At 40.3% G+C, this 23,818-nt stretch overlaps 1 protein-coding gene across 22 annotated transcripts in view; it reads right to left on the minus strand.

Annotated features, from left to right (window-relative positions):
• Window positions 1–23,818, minus strand: part of MAPT (microtubule associated protein tau) — an 82,255-nt gene that overhangs the window by 7,298 nt on the left and 51,139 nt on the right. For 13 of the 22 annotated variants that reach the window (XM_079948779.1, XM_079948778.1, XM_079948764.1 and 10 more), the window contains 6 exons: window positions 16,485–16,540; window positions 14,377–14,574; window positions 13,026–13,152; window positions 11,791–11,844; window positions 10,958–11,223; window positions 7,218–7,310 (listed from right to left, as the gene is read on the minus strand). In XM_079948779.1, coding sequence (XP_079804905.1) covers window positions 7,218–7,310; window positions 10,958–11,223; window positions 11,791–11,844; window positions 13,026–13,152; window positions 14,377–14,574; window positions 16,485–16,540 — 794 coding nt within the window. Of the gene's footprint in view, window positions 1–2; window positions 909–7,217; window positions 7,311–10,957; window positions 11,224–11,790; window positions 11,845–13,025; window positions 13,153–14,376; window positions 14,575–16,484; window positions 16,541–22,418; window positions 23,161–23,818 lie in introns of those variants that run through there. The other 9 variants (XM_079948771.1, XM_079948767.1, XM_079948762.1 and 6 more) reach the window with 8 other exon arrangements.

Here is a 23,818-nt window from a genome sequence, read left to right on the forward strand (position 1 = left end):
GAGGACAAAATTAAAGAAGTGCACAGAGTGTTTGGGGCTGGAATTTATTTCAACTTGAAAAAGAATGTCTCCCCAAGATATGCAGGAAAAAGTGAGACAGACGACACACTGGAACCCAACTGGAGAAAAAATGCAGTTTGAAAAGCTGTGTAAAAGATTAATTATTCAAGCACAGGCAGAAGGAGAGTTTTCCACCAGAAACTGTGAAGTCAAAGCACGCATTGTAGCAAAATCTCCCACCAAAGGCATGCATACTTTTTCTTTGATTGATTTTATGAAATTCAAAGAAAAGTAACAAGGATCATCATATAACAGGGAAAGTAGATTGGATGACATATTTTTGTAATCTGAGTTTCCAAAAGCTTTAGAAAAAATATACCTCTCTCTTCCCTTGTTTCTAACATAGTTGTTATTTTAAGCATACGTATATTCCACAGTCTCAACTTTAGGAATTCATTTTCATTTTAAGTTAGATGAGATTCCAATTGCTGTAGTTATTCATAATAAATCTGTTCTATATATTTATATTTAACCTTTCTGTTCGAATATTTTAAGAATTTAAGAATATAATCAGTTGTTCAAAAGGTAATGAAAAAGACATTTATTTTATGCTTGCAAGCATTTTTATCTAAAAAGATTTAAAATGTCCGGCAAGATCACCACATGTGGCTATAGTCAACATTATCCTTATTGCATTTCCACAGCATGCACAAACTCTTTATCACACCTCCAGAGGAAGGAGGCGGGAAAGCAATGGGAATGGAAGATGCTTAAGTGAGACAGGGAGAAAGGGGTGAGCAGACAGAGGTATAATCAAATAAGATATGCTATAGAGAAAATATAAAAAACCAGAAACAGAATTAAATACCTTTTTCTGATGTAAAACTTAAGGTTTATGTCCACAAAAACTGAAACAACAGAAATAGTCAATGTGCTTTGAGAGGGTTGATTTTTTTTCTAAAAGGATGTTTTCAAAATGTTGCAACAGAACAAAGGTATCTGAAACAACATGGAGACTGAAACCATACTGTGGAAAAGATTCATTTTTTCCAGGAATATTTTCTTAAAGCATGCATTCACAGCAAGAGTGAAACTTCTGATGAAATTTCATCAAATTCGCTTATGTCTACCCAGCCCTCAAAAATATGCACTGAATTTTCAGAGCTTCATTTGGATATGATGAATACCTTCACAGAATTTGGATGTGTAATATTCCTTGCTTTTAATGTTCTATTAAAAAATAATTACAATCACAGCACAATTGTGACACATTGAACCATTTCGCTTAAATAGTGATCTATGCAGTACAGGGAGAGGAATACTAAGGTATTTAAACAAAGCATTTCTGAACCTTTGAATGGCATACACAAGCTAGCAAGTGTACAACATGCGCAAAAGGTACAGATAAAATTGAATTAGCGGTTATTGGGTTACAAGCATTAATGACATTGTGGGAAGGAATACAATCTGACTAGAGGCAAATGGTATTCAGGGTTTCTTGTGGGCTGTAGGTGGGGCAGTATCTTCCTAGTTTATCCTTGTGCAGTTTGCTGAAAATCAGACTCGATGTCAAAGTGCCTGTCATCCTCTCAGCCACCAGGCAAATGAATGTTCAGCATTTAGAACTGCAACCTGCAATGGCTGAACAGGTTGCAGGGTAAGCCTCTCAGACAACAAGCATTGTTTTATCTGATGGTGGTACCTCTTCCAGGCCCCTGAACTTGAACCTACAGCTGTTCACTAGGCATTTCATCCTGCTTCCAGTCATCCAAACCAGTATTTTAGAGGTCTCAATTCTCAGTGGCCCTTTCCATGTTGTGCTTGGAAAGACTACTCGGAACCATTATAATCGTTTCTGGATTCTCACCTACATCCAGAATATCCTGGAACTGAGAAGCCATCTTGTTCAAAAAAGAACACTGGAGTTCAAATGGGAAATCTCCAGTAAACTGGGGGTTAAAGGTAAGGTTTCCAGAGGTGCTTTCTTCCTCTCAGCCAACACCTCTTTTTAAGTTTTCTGGGACCACACCTACTTGCAGGAGGCTTTTACCACTCCCATCATGCAATTCAAAAGTTCCCCTCTTGTTAGTAAAGAAGGCCAAAGATGAAGCATACAAGGGCTTGGCCTCAGTTCTCCAATTCTATGTATCTTATTAATGGCTTTTTTTTTCTTTTTTAACAAAAGTAACTCAAAACAACTTACAACAATATATGACACATACATTAAAACCAACATAAAACAAAGAGGAGATTAAAAAAAATAATCACGTCCACATCCAAAGGCTGTACAAATGGGAAAGTATTCAAAACAAGCAGATACCAAAATTCCTCTGTTGACTCTGCCTTAACTGTAGGATCTAAGTCAGAATGGGTAAAAACATTTCTGCCCACAAAGGGTCCAGAATATTGGTCACAGCCAGCTACCAAGTTGCCTCCTATCTGTAGAAGAATCAAGATTTAACAGCCCTTTGACTGCGATAAAGTGCCGGAACAGTTGGCAAAATAATGATGGAATAGTGTGGCCACAGAGTAGACTGTACTAGGCACACTAATAGTCTATAGTACAGTATCTAATCTGTTGATCAGATTAAATACTATTACTACCACTTTACTAGTCACCCCATTGGTTCGCTCCTTCCAACTTCACAATTGAAGAGGCTAGCTCAGCTCCCCAAATCGAGGAAGGGCACTTGGGGTGAATCAAGCCCCTAGCCTCATGAGGCCTTCAGCAGGATTGCCCAGTTTGGGTGAAAGGAAACTCTTCCCAAAAGCCATCAAAAAATCATTTAGGATCCATCAGTTTCCTGGAGCAGGCTGTCCTGATAGGTCTTCCAACCATCCTGAGATCTGGGATCCCACCAATCTTTTTAAAGATGAGTCTAAACTATCCTGAACATCTCAAAGACTCCTCTGTAAACATCTTTCTCTTATCGTATTTTTTAATCTGTTTGCATTTGGTGAAAGCTGTGACAGAAGGAGAGACATTTTGATATGCATTGTTGAGCACAGGATGAAAAGCACCCAGTGGGAAATCAAGAATTTGTGTTGTGTAGCTTAGTGCTAGAATGAACACATATATAAGGTACAGGGTGGGGAAATAGATAGGAAAAAGTATCAGGAGAGACCACACAAACAGGCACCTGTTTTCTCTGCCTTTGTTCTATAGTAGACCCTTCTTGCATATGCATCTCAGGAGGTTCTTCAACTCAACCTTGTCACAAAACGTGCATCCTGTCTTCCTAGTTCAGCACATCTTAAGCATAGATCAGTAAAAATCTGCTTATATTTGGTATAGAAGTCAGCTCAACTCTGTATTTTGCTAGGCAAACTGTCTTCATCTGAGAGCACATTTCCATCTTGCCTGCCAAGGTCAATAGGTTAGACTTAATGTGTACTAGATAGAAATGCAGTAATTGTTTTGCACAGAATCCACACCCAGTATCATAGCACAGGGAAGTAATGATACCTATAAACCTATTAATCACTGTGAATCAGATCTAAAACTTTTCAAGACCCAAGTGTCTTTGTAATGTCTGAATTGCTCCAAATAAATCACATGGACTTCTCACATAAATCCCAAAGAAGCATTTTCAATAAAAGGGTGATCCAATTTGTCCATGTTTTGTAAACAAATAAGTCTTTGCTCTCTGACTCTAAAAATAGAACAAGAACGCCATTCCATTGCCTTTGACACCAACCCCCAGGATGGTGTATTGCAGTACTATTTTGGTGTTTACTATCTCATATGTCAGGTGTCTTTTTTTTCAGATTGACACTGAAGAAAACTTTCCCCTACTTAAGAACACTTTTGGGTTTTGCTTCGGGATATTGCAAATTTAGCCGAAGCTCACATAAACCTCCATCACTAGGTGAGTTTATATACATTCATTTTAAATTACAATGAGGTTTACAAAAATTAAGATAAGTAAAATAATAAATACACTTTATTATGCAGGGTGTGGTAGCCTCGGACTATAGCTCTCATCAGCTTCACACAGCACAGCAAATGCCCACAGAGCACTGAACAGATGGCTTAGAATAAAAGCACTAAGCACTAGTTCCTGTGCCTGAACACTAGGGGGTTATTCAACTAAGCTTTACTCAGAGTAGATCCACTGAAATTAATGAACGCGACTAAGCTAGAATTGACTATACAAATAGCAGTGCTGTTGCAATTTTCTTTCCTCTTCCAAATGCTAGTTACTGAAAGATCTTCCTCCAAATTTGAAAAAGGCAAAAAGGATTTTTTAATCCGCAATGAAAATACATCATGGCTTCCTCTAAGCATGATTTATAAAAGAAATGGCAGAAAAAAATTGGGAATGCCAACATTAAAGGCATAATATACCGGTACTTTTGCAGGTTCCTTATGTAATGTGGAAATCCAGTCTCCAAGTACAAGTGCCCATGCAACATCTGCCTTCATCTAAGCCCTCTGTGCACTCCTTTTCTTCCCCAGCTACTCTTTGCAATATTCACAAACCGTACAAACAATTCTGATGTGCAAACTTATTTGGAGATGGCCAACTTTGCTAAAAAGCCTTCCTAACTTATAGGGCACCTATAGATAGGTACATTAAACAGTACAACAGCAAGCTGGCCTAAGTGCAACGCATAATGTGTTCCTTACTAATCTTGAATGGAGCTATAGCCCTTGAAAGCATTTCAGGTTTTCTTTTTAAAATATAAATTTGTTTATAAAAGCTAGTTCAAGATGAAATGTATCCACTGCAGACTAGTGCATAAAATAAACCCTGCTGTTCTGATATGTCCCACAATTATCTTGGCTGACAAAACAACATGGAAACATCAACATAAGGAATGTGGTAGGATACAGTCATACCAACACCAAGTCAAAAGAGTCAAATTGTTTAAACAAGGCAAACCAATACACCAAACTAATTTGAGCACGTTATGTACACTTGTGAAAGTATGTGGAACTTGTTCTGAACACAGGCTGTAAGCCTTGTACATATCCCTTATTGTTTTGAAAAACATACCGGGTGACATTGAGAGGATGCTCATCTGATTTGCAGATGACACAAAACTGTGATGGGTAGCTAATGCTACAGAAGACAATTGGGATTCAAGATGACCTTAACAGATTGGAGAACTGGGCCCAGACTAACAAAATGAATTTCAATAGGGACAAATGTAAGGCTCTACACAGGCAGGAAGAAACAGCTGCACAGATATAAAATGGGAGACACCTGGCTTCATAGTACGTATGAAAAGGATTTAGAGATCTTAGCCTGGAAAAAAGGAGACTGGGAGGAGAGATGCTAGCCATTTTCAAATATCTAAAGGGCTGTCACATGGAAGACGGAGCAAGCTTCTTTTCTCCTGCTTCGGAGGGTAGGACCTGAATCAATATCTTCAAGTTACAAGAAAGGAGTTTCTAACTAGACACCAGGGAGAACTTTATTATGGTTAGGGATGTTCGACAGTGGAACAGACTCCCTGAGAAGGTGGTGGACCTTCCTTGGAAGTTTTAAAGCAGAGGCTGGATGGTCATCTGTCATGGATGCTTTAGCTGAAATTTTTGAATTGCCAGGGGTTGGACTAGATGACTCTCAGGGTCTCAAGTCTATGATTGCATGACATATTCTTTGATTTGTCTGTGTCAAGCACATGACTGCATTAAAGGTAAAGGTAAAGGTACCCCTGCCCGTACGGGCCAGTCTTGACAGACTCTGGGGTTGTGCGCCCATCTCACTTAAGAGGCCTGGGGCCAGCGCTGTCCGGAGACACTTCCGGGTCACGTGGCCAGCGTGACATCGCTGCTCTGGCGAGCCAGAGCCGCACACGGAAACGCTGTTTACCTTCCCGCTGGTAAGCAGTCCCTATTTATCTACTTGCACCCGGAGGTGCTTTCGAACTGCTAGGTTGGTAGGCGCTGGGACCGAGCAGCGGGAGCGCACCCCGCCGCAGGGATTCGAACTGCCGACCTTTCGATCGGCAAGTCCTAGGCGCTGAGGCTTTAACCCACAGCGCCACCTGCGTCCCTGTCACATGACTGCATTACATGCGCCTAAATGTTTGACCTGGAAGCTCAAATTCCAGCACCTTCAAAACTCAGCCTTTAGAAAGGCATTTTTCTTCTTGTTTGCAGAGGAATGCTTAGAAACCAGAGTTGGGCTGGGCTGGTGTGCCAGTGATCAGCAGACAGAGCTTGTGTGTCATGTGCTTACTCTCAATTTTCCCTCCTTCTAATAGCAAACTTAGAAATGGAGCCAGAAGAAGAGGACCACTGAGAGACAACAAAGAGGTACCAGTCTGCTTAAGAGAATCCTGAAGTTCATAGAAGTACAAAAGAAAACCATTTTTCTAACCCAATTGGAACAGTAAGCAACAAGTATGTTAGGTTCACCAGAACCTATTGAACATTGCATATCAGTTGTAAAAACAAAAAATCACAAAGTGCAGGGGAAGAGTGAATTGGCTTGCTTGAGCCCCTAACAGCTTATACTGTTTTGGAGGAAAGCATCATGGCTGGAAATCTGGACAAGAGAATTCCTATTAGGTAATAATATCCTGCAACATTTTGTTGCAAGACCCTCCTGTATCCTATATATACCAGTTCTCCCCTACCCCCTCAATTCTACTATATAAACACTAAACACTTTCCTTTTCTGCCTTTCCCTCTGCTCCCAAAATCCTCACTAAAAATAATAAAATTTCCCTGAAAACTCATATCATGGAAGCAAAATAAATTCTGCAAAGTAAGCCTAAGGGAAATGATTCATTATTTTATCTAATTTGCATATTTTATTTTGAGGAAACAAGGAACATGTGCTTCCTTGATGAAGAATTTGGATTTTTTTTTAATGCTGATTATATGTGTCCATGAACACACCACACTTTTAATCAGCTTTCCATTTGCAATACACTCTGCACCTTCATTTTCCATCAACTATCTGAGTCAGAAAGGATAATTTCTGGGGTAATTTGAACACTATGTATTGAGAAGGCAGCCACTTAAATAATATTGCCTCCAATTCAATACCCAATTAGCTCAGTGCACATCCCCATACAGCTAACTCTGCTGGAGCTTTAATCAAGCCATATTTTCACTGGTAACAGGTTAATTCACTACACATCATCAATAGCTATCTGACTGTGCAGACAGCATTGGTGTTTCAGGGTTAATGCAAAAGTCATGCCACTTATAATAAGTTAGATTATTATAGTGCATTGAATGGTGTGAAGGTACTCACACTGCCTCCTCCTGGGGTATGTTTGATATTATCCTTTGATCCACACCTGGATTGGACATGGCTAAAGTTCAGCTTCTTATTAACCACCTGCACCTTTGATAGCCAGAAAAAGAATATGAGTGACAACCGCTGCCATCCACAATTATCCTTTCGAGTAGAGAGATCTTTTGCATTTTGTACCAGTCATCTAAGACAAAGAAAGAAGCAAGGGACTTTCCCCTTGGGGCAAATGCCAGTTCCTTGCTTTGAAGATGAAGCTTCAAATTTCAGCTTACGCAGTGGCAAACGTCCTACAGTCAGGCCTGAAATTAGTGCAGTGCTTAAAAGAACAAACAAAAACAAAACAAAATCATGACATAGGCTGCCCCATTTCTAACACAGAGATATTTGTCCCAGCACAGGACTGCAACAAAGTGTGTATATGAACAATATAAAGTAAAACCAAAGCAACTATATTTGCTTATTGGTTGGAGAGCCAGGGCTAATTACTGTTAAGGGTGGTATATAATAAATGCAGTTAATGGCTCTCTGATCTGCTATGTTCATTGGCATGGTAAATGCTGCTAGGATAATCATATTCACCTCCTAGTCGTTGCTAGCACCACAGAATAACCATTATATTTGGAAGCACGTCAAACTTTCACCAGACTTTAAAAAGGGTTGTCAATCTGAAAGCACCTGAACTCAACTGTTGATCTCTCTCTCTCTCTCTCTCTCTCTCTCTCCCTCCCTCCCTCCCTCCCTCCCTCCCTGAAAGCCTCATTCAGAACTGCAACAGAGTTTCCACACATCAGGGAATTTACTACTTTCTGTGTGTTTATCTCCCATTATGTCCTGTCTACACAAGTGGGCATGGCATAGACATGTGGCTGGAGAAGCAAATATTTAACACAACAAGCCATTTTAAATCAATTCTAATACCATTTTTAAAAACTGTGCTTCAGTGCTTTTAAAATTTCAACAGTATTACATAATTACTGTAAAAAAATAATGCTTAAAACTAGAACAAAAATATTTTAAAGTGAGCATGGGGGCAGTGATCAATAGTGATAAAATGGCACTAAATACAAATATTCAAATAACATGCATGTTTTTTAAAACTTTTTTTTAAAGTTGCATTAAAACCCATTTTAAGTTGAAGCAATATTATACTAATGTTTTTTTAAAAAATAAAGGAGAAACAGTGCTAATTTAAAAAGAGATCCCCACCCATCAATGACTCCTATCAAAAAGGTAATAATGAAGTGTACCAAAGTACAGATGCAGACAGACAGGCCTGCCTGCCTAATACAACATTGCAAACATCAAAACCATACCTTAAAAAAATATGACAAGAATAATGCTAAGGTGATTTACACTTGCTGGATTTTCCATAGTCTGAGGAAAGACGGTGGAAACACAAGAGTTACAAGATTTGATGACATTATGTTGCTCCTCTGTAAAAAGTAAGTGAAAAAAGCACACTCTAAAACCTGATGCTGAGCACCCAGTCAAGTAATCTGGGTAATTTGTGGGTGGTGTTTACATTTGCAATAATGGTTACCACTCTATCTACTTACTGTATTTCTTATTCACCCTTCACCATAAAGCCCCAGGGCAGGTTAAAACAACATTAAGATAAAGCCAAATAAAACCACCAACCCCTAACAGTCATACATTAATTAACAATTTCAAGGCAGGTCATAAAGACAAGCAAGCTATGACCAGTAAGCTAAGAACGTCCCTTAGCTACAGACTACTCATATTGTTTTGCAGATACAGAATATTTAGGTCTGGCAATTGTTGCATCAGTACAGGGAATGGGACAAACCATAGATCCCTAAATTACCCTGGGCTGCAGCAGCCTCATAATAATCCAGCCCTTTAGTTTAGAGCAACCCTTCAAAGAATGACTATATATTGTAGTAGCACTAGAAGAAGCCCACAACTAGATAGAAATTACTTATCAGCAACACAGTACTGCAGCAAACTGAAGATGTGGCTTCAGATTCTGTGCCCTTCTGTGGGCCTAATTCCATGTCACTTAACTTTCTTCCTTCCTTTCTGTAAATCTCTATGCAAGAGAATGGAACTAGTGAGTGTGGCTATTGATAAAGAAGCCTTATAGTTTTGCTGAAAGATATTTGTCCTTTAGAAGAAGGGAGAATAATACAACTATCTTCCCCACATTAGCCCCCAACATGCCTTCATGTAGGAGAAGGGCCACAGATCAGTGACAGATCATCTGCTTTGCATGCACAAGGTCCCCAGTTCAAACTCAGAAATCTCTAGGTATGGGCCTAATGGTGTCAGTTCCTAAGGCAAGGATTGCGGTCTCTTTCTCCCCAGTGCTTGGGGAGAGGAGTGAAGCAGCCAAGATTAGCATTTTGAATTGAGCAGGGAAATTTACTGGTGGCCAATGAAGTCATGTCAGAATTGGTGTAATGAGCTAAGTCCAAAGGCAGCTTCCAAAGGCAACCCCACATATAACACATTGCAGGAACCCTAGAAGTTATCAGAAGTTAGGCTATCCTTGTCCAGATAAGGGCGTAGCTGAGCCACCCGCCAAAGCGGATGGAAGGCCTACATGGCACCAGGCCATTGATAATGCCTCTTTCTTACCTAGATGGAGAATAGTGTGTATAAAAACTAGTCTCCTGCACAAAGGTAACATTTAAATGCATTGCTCTGCTCACTTTTGCCTCTGGCCCTGATTATCACTGATATGTGGCCCAGAAAGGAATGTTATCCTCAAGCTAAAAAAGGTTCTTCAGCCCTGGGCTGAAGGAAGATTATCTCTCAGCCCCCTGCACAAGCCTCTTCCAAACACAGCAGGTGTTCTAGCAGTGAAAGTTGTCGACATAGATAAACCTAGCTTAAGGATTTGCCAAGTGACGTGTATACCATGTCTATTCTCCTTTCACATGTTGGTTGGGTACAGCACAGCTGTATCTAACCATGCACATAGCACTTTTCCTCACCACTGTGAGTCAGTGATTCTATATGACTTTTAAATACATGTCACCCCAGCTCCAATCTTGGTAAGAGTGTTCCATACATACTCCATTTGCTCTATCTGCTCAGATTCCATGTGCTTTCTAACCCTTACTTAGTTTGTACAAATGCACTTTGAGCACAGGGTGATCTGAAAGATGAAACTTCTTCTTTCTGAACAGAGATATGGTGAGGTTGGAACCAAAAAACAGAACTTTGGCAAGTAATGTAACATGGAATGGAGAAGATTGAGCCCATTCACTACTTTGTAGTACAGTGGTTCTCAAACTATAGAAAAGGCCCTCAGGGAAGTGCAAGATATCTGGGACAGAAGACAGAGTTCTAGAGAGGGAGAAGATAACACAGTAGGCGCTGCCATAGGCCTTTTATTCCCAGCAGCAGAAATTTAGTTTTGAAGCAACTGAAATCTCAAATTGGCAGCTGGGGCATTTTCAGAGTGCCTGGCCACAGGAGCTGCTTTCCATCCTGCCTCCTGGCTAGTTTCAGGAGGAAGTTTGAGATGCTGTTTCAGTTTTCTTGTAATGCTACTGCTGGGTTTGTGCCCCAGTCAAAAGATCTTTATACAAAGTTGTGGGCTACACAGAGACATCTGTGTGTAAAGATTCAGGGGACTCACATATTGAAGAGATGGCTGCCGCTGCAAGGGTCAGAATGCAATATAAGTTGGTAAGGTAGGTAACTTCCCATCTAACTCCAAACTTGTATTTCATTTGCCCACACATAAAGACAAGGTGCATTGGATTTACCTTTCCACCCCCTGGCTGATGCTTCAAATTTTCAGTGGAACCAATCTTGGACTTTATATTCTTCAGGTCTGGCATGGGGACAGGGGCTGTCTGCAAGCGGCTCTTGACAGAAGAAGGGGATTTTGGCGGGGTGCGAACCACTGCCACCTTCTTGGGCTCCCTGTTTGGTGGAGTTGGCAGGGAGGGTGTGCGGGAGCGACTGCCAGGAGTTCCTGGAGATCCAGGGCTGCTGTAGCCACTCCTATCTCCAGACTTTACCGGTTCACCTGCAATTTGAAATGAAAGTACAATATGTTAAGTAATCGTTTAGCTGTTGATTCAAAAGAACCTTCCACACTGTTCAATATGCACGAAGGAAATTAGCAAGCAGGGGGAGGACGTTTTCTGTTACAGCACCTAGCTAATCATCTCCCCACTGAAATAAGGAAGGAATCAACTTTGGTGAGTTTTTAGCACCTTCTGAAAATACACTTGTTCATCCAGGTCTTTGCCACAGAAAACTGTTCAGCTACTGCAGTTGTTGCCGTTTTTACTGTTTTTATTGTATTTTAATATGCCGTTTTATTATATTGGCATCTATTGCAGACCACCCTAGAATTTTAATGAAGAGTGATATAAAAATGTTTTAAATAAATAAAAAAAATGCTATGTTGCATTTACTACTGTTGCAACTTTCTTTCCAATGGAAAGATATTTTAAAATATGAATAAAACAACCTTTTACCTACCCCCCAAAAAAGGTAATTTAATTATCAAGGTTTTACAGAATTTATGGTCAATGCCAGCGGACAGGATTTGTTAGGAATGAAGAGGAAATAGTAAACTTTTTTTTACCTCTCTCAGATTTTGCTGCTGTGTTAGGGGGCCTTCTTTGCTCCTTTTTGGCAGCTGAAAGAACAAAAACAACCGCTCCGTGAAAAACAATGATAATCTTGCATCCTGGTTGCTAGGGGGGAAAGGAAGGGCAGACTACAGAGATTCCAATGAGTATTAGAAAATAAAAGGGAAACAGGGAAAGTGCACTAAGGGGACAGGGAGCACAGGAGCAGGACCTTAAGCCCTATTTAACCCTGCCTCCAAGACTGGGTAAACCACTCATTGGGTGACTATCGGAGAACACATGTATCTGGGGGTGGTAGAAGAGCACCAGACCAAGACCTAGGCTCAAGGCTTTCAGCATCTTGTTGCAATGAGGTGATCCTTAATAATAATATTAATAATTTATTATTTATACCCCGCCCATCTGGCTGGGTTACCCCAGCCACTGTGGGCGGCTTCCAACAAAATCTTAAAATACAATAGTCTTTCCAACATTATAAGCTTCCCTAAACAGGGCTGCCTTCAGATGTCTTCTAAAAGTCTGGTAGTTGTTTTTCTCTTTGACATCTGGTGAGAGGGTGTTCCACAGGGTGGGTGCCACTACCAAGAAGGCCCTCTGCCTAGTTCCCTGTAACTTGGCTGATTCCCTGTAATTGGTGATTCTTTAAAAAGAATACAAACTGGTAGCAAGAAACCACCATCTTAGGTCCCTTTGTCATCATGTCAAGCATTGCATTGGGGGTGATACAAGATGGCAGCCACCTGCTATCCAATCATCCAGTGCTGAGTGAGATTTGATTCTTAAGCAGGATTATGGTGGCAGTCAGAGGCAGAAATGGACAGGTTGGCTGGTGCTCCCTGCCCTTTATAAAAGCTCACCTTATGATTTTGAGAAAAGGCTACTTCTCATGCTACTTTTATTAAAATTCCTGCCTTGAGGCCTGTGTCAAATGAACTTTTGCGGTGCTAGGCCACATCAACTTCATGCCACTTTCTTCAGAGGCCTTTTGGGTTCTTTTAAAAGGTTTCTCTGCATAGGCACAGTTCTTGGTCACATCTACTGCCAAGAGGAATATACTGAGGAAGGACTTGTACTTTCTCTTGATACACCACAAATAAAAGCAAAAACCCAACACCTTTGTATTTGAATGTGAGGGAGCTCAAGTAAACCACAGTTTGTTTGGAGCAATTTCCAGAAAGCAAAAAAACCAAACTGCTATGCAACACACAAAAAACCCTTCTTCTCTTACCAAGGCTGGGTGGTGTCTTGGGAATGGTGGGAGTTTTGGCAGGGATCCGAGAAGCATTGGCTGGACTCTTCTGATTCTGTCCCATACCAGGTCGTGGAGTGGCTATCTTTGTTTTCATATCTGGACCCTGGTGACAGAAATTGAGAAAGGGCAGTATTTATTGACTGCTCATAGACTAAAAAAGCAGAGTAAATTGCTGTGGATTAGGGGGATTTCCTCTTTATTTACACATTTTCAACCTAAACCTGAGAAATGAACTCACAATGCCAATACAAGTTTCAAGACTTTACCATGTGCTTATTATATGTATTTTTATGAGGCTTGGCATACAAAATGCTATTCTATTCAATTCTACCATTTTCTCATTTGATTTCAGAACATAAATAATGAACAACTTATGTAAAGTAAAACTAATGGCTTGTCCAAATGCAAAGTTGATGATGCCTTGTTCCTGCTTAGCTCCTAAACATACAGCTTTTAGAATAGATATCCACAGTAATAACAGTATTACATAATCCCTTTTTCACCCACATTAATTGAATGCACTTATTTCATGAGTCCTTTCTGTTGTATATAAAATGTGATATCCACATGAAAACATGTGTGACTGTTGAATAAATCATTCACTGTTACATCACCACAGCTTGCAGGAGCAGGTGTGATAACATGCAAATACTGTGCCATCTGGAAAACCTGAGCAACAAGCAACGTCAAATGTCTTACATATCCATTAACTAAATAAAGCTCAGTAAAACGCTGGCAATGTCCAGGGGAAAAACCATGAATATAAAAAACTAAGAAGAATTTAAGCAGAATAAACATACTTGGCTAAAGTGAATTTATATATTTGCACTTTTCATTTCTTCTCTAAATTGCCAAGTTTTATTGTTACCTACCCAGAGATCTGCAGATGTGGGGCAGTTTGTAGACTAAATAAATAACACTCCATCTGAGCACATTAATGTATCAAGTGGCAATTTATTTGACTTCATTTATGTGCAAATTAAACACAATATTAAGTGCATTGTCAAGCTGTTTGTTCAACTATTCGAAAGAAGTATTCCTCAACTTGGCTATAATTAGTGGCCAATCCTAGCACAATCTCTTAAAATGGGAGAAAAAGGCAATACATTGGAGTGGTAGTAGCTAGCCATAACCAAGTAAAGTATATTCATATCTTGGTCATTAAGAAAAAGTCAGGTAAGTACAAATTGCAAAACACAACAACCACTTGCATGCAATTTGCTGTAAATGCATGCCCAACCCAATGCAAGGAATCTAAGCAAATGGGAAAGAAATAGATTTACCCCAGCCCCTCACTCCACCAACTTCTTTTTACACCATTTCTTACCTTGCCCCTTTTCTCTTTTGTTCCTGTACTGGTTGGTCGGGATGCGATAGAAGAGATGCATTTAGGGATGGAAGTTGGTACTGAGGACTCAGGAGGGTTGGAGGGTTTTTTCAAAGGGATAGAACTAACAGAGGAGTTTCGTTTGGGAACAATGGAGGATCTACCTTCCAAGATTTTGACAGAGGAAGGTATGGATGTCTTAAAAACATGTGAACAAAATAAAATAAAACCAAAGATCAGCATGAGAAAAAAGTAATAAAATAATAAAAATAAACTGAAAAAGTGTGGTGGTTAAAGTAAAGTCAGAATGACCAATGGCCTTAAGCATGTTAAAAGAAAATCAAAACCTAACTGAAACTGGCTCTCTATCTCCTGCACTGCGCTGGCATTAAAAAGAATTTCAAAGCATCGCATCATCTATCTCACCCTTAGAAGGATAGGGTACCAAAATCACAGATTTTTGAATAGTACATCATCAAAGGAGCATCTGAAAGTAAACATGCTCCCACATATTGCATTTATCAGTTCTGTGGCATTGGTTTCCACCATGACATCTTCATAAAGAAGAATTCTGGGAGAGATGATGGCAGCTACATCCAGGAGTGGCTGGCAGGACATTACAGATCTGGCTGCCTTACTCTCTTGCCTTCCAAACATGACATGATGTTGCTGCTTATTGAGAGGGGGAGTAGGAGGGCAACGAGAACTTGGTGTAGGAGGAGTGTTCAACTGGCTCTGCTGCCACACCAGTACCTGCTAAGCTCTCAGTTGCCTTGCCCTCTCCCCCCTCCCAGTAAGCAGAGGCAACACACTGTGTTTGAAAGCGGGGACAGAAATTCAGCCCCACCTGAACCAACCTACCAGCCACTACTGGAACCATCAATCCCTTTGAGCTTGCAACATAACCTAGAAAAACCACAGGTTTTGCCATTTATTGTTTTACTCCCATGGGAATAGCTGGTTAGTGTCTGAACAGGTTTCCATTAAATAAAGAAGTTTGCTTCAACCTCTTCACTAGTAAGCCACTTCATTATTACTATTGAATGAGGAAGAAAGGTTTCTGAACTACAACGATCAACAAACAAGCCAGGCTCTGTGGATGTATTGCTATCTACATGGCCAGCAGACATTTTCCAGGCAATCCGTTTGAGAGCTAGGAAGGGGAGAGAGCAATTAAGTTCCAAAACTTAACCCCAGAAACAGAGGCTTGGGAGAACAAGCCTTTAAAAAACTAGCAGAATAAAACTGTAGTCCTTTCAGTCACATGCCTTTTCCAGGCAAGTCTGTGGGCCTGTCAAAGCAATCCTTATTTTCAAGTTTCCTGTGCGTGCTCTGATCCATTTTGTGGCTTGCCTTATTTGCTCTTTAGGCAATTCAGTCTTTTCTTTTTGTGGTTCTGATTAAAGAGGCAAACGATCCTTTCAAAGCTCGAGTTATAAGGCAAGGTATGACAGCTGCTGCTTTTGTACAGCAAAAGGGGGCTTTCATTCACTTTATTTTATTTTATTTTATTTTATTTTATTTTATTTTATTTTATTTTATGTTTGTTTGTTTGTTTATATTTCTATCCCTCTCACCATTAGCCCTAAGTATGTTACACTTTAAAAACTACACATAGAAATACACAATAAAATCAAGCTCACATTAAAACGTGTTTAAACTAGTGGGTAGGATTCTCCAAAGCCAGCACCACAGGGAGGAAGAGAGGCTGTCCCTGAAGCAGAAGTTCCACAAAAAAAGCTTAACACTGATTACCACACAGAAATGCTTCTCAGAGATACTCGGGCTTGAATGAAACTCTATGCAAAAGGAGATGTCAAGTTTTACAGCAGCAACTTCCTGTCACACCTAGTTTAGTTACAGGGAAGAAAGTGGCTTCTCAAGCTTAAAATACAGATTTTAAAGGGATTCTAACTTAGAATGCACACTGGGCCTTGCAAAAAAAAAAAATGGTGGTGGTGGTGGGGAGACAACAAACTGCATTTAAAGGTTTCTAGCAGAAAGCAAAATATTTACTCCATCAAAGATAAAGAAAAATGTTTTAAGGAAGAACCAAGAATGCAGAGAGGATGAACTGCATCCATGTTCATATATGCTTGTCAGCTTACCTTTGGTTTAGGCTCTTCAGTTCCAGTCTCATTTTTATCTTTGTTGTCCATTCGAGCTGATGAGAAAGGAGAATTACTGTTACATTTTGCTGCGTGGAGGGGTGACAGTTCTAAAATACAGTGGTACCTCTGGTTACGTACTTAATTCGTTCCGGAGGTGCGTTTTTAACCTGAAACTATTCTTAACCTGAAGCACCACTTTAGCTAATGGGGCCTCCCACTGCTGCCGTGCCGCCGGAGCACGATTTCTGTTCTCATCCTGAAGCAAAGTTCTTAACCCAAGGTACTATTTCTGGGTTAGCGGAGTCTGTAACCTGAAGCGTGTGTAACCTGAAGCGTATGTAACCCGAGGTACCACTGTAGCTTCTGGAGAAGGTAAGCCACTCAGATTGTAACTGTAGCATGCAACTCTCCTCTGCCCTTGCATAAACAGTGAGGAAAGCTCCATTCCTTAGAGAACCATATTTCTGATTTATAAATTTGCTCTCACTCTTTCAGGCTAAGCTTTAATGCAACAAGCAAGCGTGTTGTGCCTCACACCATCTGGGAAAGCAAAATAAAATAAATAAGTATTGCCAGCTGTATTGGGAATGAAAAAATAATAAGAGTTCCCAACTGATTGGTACCACTTTTGGAAGCTCTTCCAAGTGTTTTGTGTGAAGCTCTGTTTACAGTGTGATGTCAGGAACTGGCAACAGCACTGTGGCCTTTAACCACTGAAGTAACAGATCACTTTTAATAACCCCATAGACTTCTAAATACAAGTAGTCCAATAACTTCTGCCTGTCTGCATTAAACTATCTGAGAAAAGCAGCAAACTAGTTAAAGCTGAACCATTTAGTTGGTTCCGGTAGTTTCCACACTCCCTATAATGGAACACCCAAGTTTAACAAAACACTTACTTGGGACAGAAAGTATGATTCTGTGTCAAAAGTATTCATGCTCCTTTCTAACAAAATGTTGCTTTGCCTGCTTTGGATCAAGTCATACAAAATGCTAAATCAATGTTTATCATTTTGATAGGGGATAAAGAAGCTACTAATTAGTTCCAAACAATACAACCTAGCTAATGGGAAAATCAGCTTAAAACGAAAAGTGTAAGCCTTGCTTTCAGCTCACTCTAAGTATAGGGTTCAGTTATAGGCCATAAAGGGCAACATGTAAATTTAGTGAAAGGGTTAAGTTTAGTCCAAGTTAAAAGCTAGTTTCAGCTTTCAGTTCAGTTTAAAATAGTTCAACGGGGGGGGGGGGGGGGGAGGGAGGATGGGACCCTAGGCTTTTAGCTTTAAATTCAGTTTTTATAACACTTACACTCTAATTTTGAATGCTAAATAGATTTTAAGTTAAAACTTAAAACATTAGGGTATTTTAAAAACCCCAATTCAAGCTCAGTAAAGGCCTGGTTTGTGCTTATTAAGCATAGCATGTAAACTAAAGTTAAGAGCATTCAGATTTAAAGCACTTTCATTTCCGGAGGAATTTCAACTGCCCACATCACATATCCCTCAATATCACTACCCAGGGTGCTAAACTGACATAAATTTCCCTTCCAGATTTTTAGTCACTGGAATTTATTGCAACCCAAGGAGTCTTACCTCCTTGCAGGCTCATGCAGAACTTGTCTGAGGCCTGGAGAGGGAGTCTTGTTAGAATAAAGTTATAAGCTCAAACAAAAAAGCAGCCAGTCCCTGGTGGGGCCCGTTAGTCACCTTAGCCCAGCAAGGCCTGGGGCTAGTGTACCCGACTGCCCGCACCCCCTCCCCACCCCTTGCAGGGGCCTGCCTCCTTGTGTTTTTCCAACAATGACTTCCTGATCTAATTGGCTGCTGCAGAAGTTGGGGGAAGCTAGACAGGACAATAAGCTTCAGGCAACCTAGAGAGAAAGAATCTGTTTTAGAAGCACAAAAGGAGCCCCATCTGGTGAAGATTCTCAGTCCCAGTGACCAAGTGTCAAGGTAACATGCAAGTTAGGCATTTGTGCAAGTTTAAAACAGAGCAAGTCAGTCAAGCCTCACTATGCTCCACCTCTTCTTTGATTTAAAATTCAAACAACACAAAGCATTCAGGTAGGAAGCCAGCAGGGGTGTGGGGTCTATTTAGAACACTGTACAGAATGCCACATAAACAACTAATGGCTGCCTAGATAGAAGTCATGGGTGTTTACTCAGTGCAGTGAGCTCCTGACCCTCAGGGAACAAGCTCATCCCCTTGTGGCCAAGGAATCTTCTTTTTAAAAAATCTAACTTGTCCATAAGATGTAGTGTGAGGACACTGTGTACTTAGAATTTCAAAAAGACTTTGATAAAGTAACTCACCAAAGACTCCTGATTAAAGGTAGTGGTCATGGAATAAGAGGAGAGACTCTCTTGTGGATTAGTAATTGGCAATGAAAAGCCCTTTAGAAAAGGGCTACCAAAATTATCATGGGACCAGAACAACTCCTGCTGCATTTGAGGTTTATTCATACAATAATCTAGGGCCATCCAATAAAGCTGAGCAGCAGAAATCTGGTCCAATATGATAATTGTCAACCTCATATTATTCACTGAGGGAAAAGTTGCAGAAGCAAGGCAACAAAGAGGCTGCTGGCAGGAAGTAGCTTCACACACAAATTTTTTTGTTTTTTAAATAGCAAAATCTGAACACATATATCGAAAATGGGGCTGATACACCCACATTCAGCCAACAGAATCGGCTAAAGGAGAAGAGAGGCTGAAATGTTTGCCTGCAAATCAGCCAGAGAAAGATGGATTGATTGCAACCAACATTCTGTTCACCCCTGCCCTACAGGAAACTGAGGGAATGCAAAGATTATAATCCTTGACTAGTATATCATGGACACATAAAGACTGGTACTATACTCTGCTGCTGAAGTGCACACATTGTTTTTGTTCTGTTACGAGAAAGTTAATATCTTTTGCTGTGTATCTATGTCACTCTGGGTTGCCTTGGGCAATATAAAGCAAATAAATAAATAAATAAATAAATAAATAAATAAATATGCTCACTGATGATTACATTTCCCATATTTGCATGGACATCTACATGACCCTTTTCTGAACAAACGAAGCCTTATAACGAAAGATTCTAGGTACAGCCTGTAATCATGCTACCCATCTTTCCTGGTTCTTGATAGAATTTTGTAGACAATTGTCCATTGCTGCCAGAACACAATAAATTGCAGGGTGAGTATGAGGGCCCACTTCTCAGCTACCCCAAGCTGAAGTGATAAGCTTGATGCAAAAGAATTCCATAAGGCCATGAGTCACTGAGTTTCTTTCAAAGAGCAGCTTGTCATAGAATGACTTGATGTTAGAATCACCAATGCTTAGTCCAGGCGGAGTGAGCTCCCATTGCTTTGTCCCAGCTCCTGCTAATCAAGCAGTTCAAAAGCATACCAGCACGAGTAAATAAATAGGTACTGCTGAGGCAGGAAGATAAACGGCGTTTCTGTGTGCTCTGGTTTCCATCATGGTGCCCTGTTGCGCCAGAAGCAGTTTAACCATGCTGGCCACATGACCTAGACAAACACCGGATGCCTCGGCCTGAAAGCAGAGATGAGCACCACACGCCATAGTCAAATTTGACTGGACTTAACCATCGAAGGATCCTTTACCTAACCTTATACCTACATATCTTTTTCTTTTCCAGAGGCTTCCTTTTCAATGGCTTAGCAGTGACAGGTTCTTCATTCTAGCAGACTCTGACAGTTAATTGTAGCCAGCACCTCCCTCTTTCCTACAAACTGAAGCTTCTGGAGTTATGAATGTTATCATCTGATCAGCCTATGCAAAGCATTTTCACACATTCATCAACTGCTCAGGTTTGGACAGAATATTTAAGTATCGTTTGGATTGTTCTGGGCCTTGGGTCTCTTCTTCTTGTGCTTTGGTTCTACTGATTTTCTCCCCTTTCACTTCTAATGCTCTCTTTGCAGCTGACAGAAAGGCCATCTCCTCTAACGCAGCCAGATGTTTCAATGCCAAGGAAGCTCACAGTTAAGTTCTTTGAGCTAAGATTCCTTCAGAGAAACTAAAAGACAGCCCAGCAAACTGTTAGTGGATGTAGCACAGGCTTTCTCCCATATGAGTGCTTTGAGCTGATTTACAAAGTCTATCCAAGATCTCTTTGCACAATTTGGGCAGTTCTGGCAGGATTCAACAGCATGCCCCGCTCTAGGGAATATTAGACAATGGTCATGCTCAACTGACAATAGGATCTTTTTTCCAAAGATGGTGCATTAACAACCCCCATGAGCCATTTATGACTAGCAGTGTTCACTGGAACCCATATAATAATATAATAATAATTTATTATTTATACTCCACCTATCTGGCTAGGTTTCCCCAACCCATGAAGATCAGGTTACCCTTCCAGAAGGGATTTCAACATTCCAATTTACTCTACTACAAATTCTGAAAAGCTGGAGGGAAAAAAAGAAATACCAGTGCTAATTGTTTCACCTGCTTGCCTGCTGTGCAAGATGCAAAAATATTAAGTCTTTCAAGCAGAGGAGGAAGACTCATGCCTCCTTATTGCAGAAGTTCCAAAAGGTCCCAACTGTAATGTCAATATCTGTTATTTAGGAAACTCTTTGGTTCCCCCCCAACCCCCCCCATATGAAACTATGAAGAGACAATGTAGAAAGGGATGTTCTTAAAGAAGATACATACATGTATTTTCTATTCACATAGTTCCTCAAAAAAAAAAAAGGAATAGCTTGAGATGCCTAAAATCATGCAAAATTTCATACAGCAAATTGATTTTTTTTTAAAGTTAATGCAAATGTATTTGTAAAGGAAGTAGCCCACCTTTATTATGGAAGGACCACTGTTAAGCATTTTCTCCTGCCTATAGGTCATACCATCTATCACCTTTAGCTGACACCCCATACAAAGGGTAGCCAACATGATCACCCTCAGCTGTTGTGGATAACAATGCCCATTAGTCTCAGCCAGTGTGATCAATAGTCAGGGATGCTGAGAGTTGTAGTCCACAACATCTTGAGGACACCACATTGGCTACTCCTACCCTACTTTATTTCTCTTGGATGCAGGTGAGCAAAAAAATAATAAAACAAAAACCCTTACACCCTTTGGATGTTTTTACACGAGGCTTGATTGTACGTTTACATGTGCACTGTGCAGCATTTGTGCCATGTGTAAGTGTAGTTAATGGATGGGTAGAATACAGAATGGAAAGGGAGAGAAAATTATAGCCAGTGTATGTTTCACATTAGCATTAAACAGATTTAAGCCAATGCCAGCATAAGTGAAACATTCTTTGTTTAATACACACCACAGTGATCTCTGACAGCTATTAGATAAGCTAGAATGGGAATGCATGATGAGAATCAGAGACTTGAGAGAATGATGAGACACAGCTTATATAACAAGTTTCTGATCAAGGCCAAGATCAGTTAGCTCCATTCTTGCTTTACCTGTATCTTATCTCAGTGTTGGCAAAACTTGGGTCTTCAGCTACAACTCCCATCATCCCTAGCTAACAGGACCAGTGGTCAGGGATGATGGGCATTGTAGTCCCAAAACAGCTGGATGGTCAAGTTTGGCCATCACTGTCTGATCTAATTGGTTATAAGACCTGCCAGTGGAGGATCTCAGATGAAGTGAAAAGAGCTAAAATTCCACAAAATATAAATTGGGGTGGCTATTGGTGAGAAGAAGCAGCAGCATCCATGCAGGATAAGCATGCAGCCATTGTATTAATGGATTGTACTCACACCCCAAGTCCAAATGAAGCAGACAGCCATGGATGTAGAGCAGTGCCACACAAACATTTTTGTTTCCTGTCAACTTATCAGGGAAACTGCTGAAGCAGCAGGATTCAGGGAGAGATGTGCAAAATCATTTGTGGTTTTAGCAGCCTTGCTTTCTTTAAGCAGGACAACTGAGCAACACACACACATGCACACACCTTTCAGAAGTGGCAATCGACTGCTTTGTTTCTCTGGTGTACAATAGGCAGCTTTTTTTCCAGAAGCCTTTTGCAGTTCTGAGGCCTGCACAGTTTCCAATGTCTCCCCTTCCAGGGAGATGCTCTCCCCTGAAAGCTTGCCTGCTTCTAGTACACATTCCAAAGTTTTGCTCTCCTTCGGGACATTAGCTTCAACCTCAACTTGGTAAATATGCTCAGAGGGGTCCAGTTCTGCAACCATGGCACACCTTTCATCTTCTGATACGAATGGCCTTCTCTCATCCAGACTATCCTGCTGAGTTGTTTCATCAGTGTCTCTGTCTTCAACCTTTATCTGTCCAAATACAACTTCTTTCAAATCACCTCTGAAGTAGAGTGATCCATCAGCTGTTGGGAAATATGCCGTGTGAGCAATTCCCACCGGCTTGCTTATCGAAATCAGCAGGGAATCTCTCAAAAGTCCCATCCCTTCCATCATTTTTAGGCTGGCTGGTCCCAATCCTGCACCAACATTTTTAGGTACTGATGTTGTAGGCACGCGAATAACCACTTTCTCAATAAGATCCTGCAACTGATTATGAATTCTGAAGACAGCCTTCTCCTGGCTTCTTTCAGCTGTGTGGAACTCCATGTATCCATCTGGCATCTTTAGCAAAGTGGCTACATAAAAGGGTTCCACACAATCTGCTTGTTGGGCTTTATCTGTCTGTGCAGATTCAATTTCATTGCCTAGTGAAGCAGAGATTCTCTCCCCCCCTCCAAATCTCTAGCCCATGATCTCCCACAAAGGGAGTAAATTCTAGGAAATGTGAGGGTAGCTATAATATGCCTTGGATGATTTCATAGGTGCTCAGATAAATAAGCTATTTTGGATTTTGAGTGATTTCATTCTTAACCCATTTGCAATGTGTTCCTAAATTCTTGGTTCCACTCTCCTCAGCAATACTGAGGTATGCAGTTCTATTAAGGTATACAAGAAGGGCATTAAGCACAGTAAGAAGTTAGCATGTTTATATCAATACAAAGCCATTTTTGGAACACTACTAAATTAATTATAAATATTTGAGAGAATATCATTAAAAGAGCAAAACTGAATACCACACCACCATTTGCTATAGTCAACTCTACTTTGGTTAGCCTAAAAGTAGTCCTCAGAACTCCTAATCTGTTTGAATATTGTACTTCTCAAATGTGAGTTACGATAATGAAACACAAACACAAGCATTTAACTTATAAAATCTATCAAATATTGCAAAATAATAGAGGCTGATACTGGATGTATAAAAAAAATACACCTCTATTATCAAAACAATTCTACGAGACATACACATATTTCTTCCCATTTTCAAGAGTTACTTCAACCAGTTTGTTGAAGTAATTCAAAAATTAAATCTGTAGGT

Source organism: Podarcis cretensis (genome assembly GCF_951804945.1).
Source record: "Podarcis cretensis genome assembly, chromosome: 13".
Classification (NCBI taxonomy): Eukaryota; Metazoa; Chordata; class Lepidosauria; order Squamata; family Lacertidae; genus Podarcis; species Podarcis cretensis.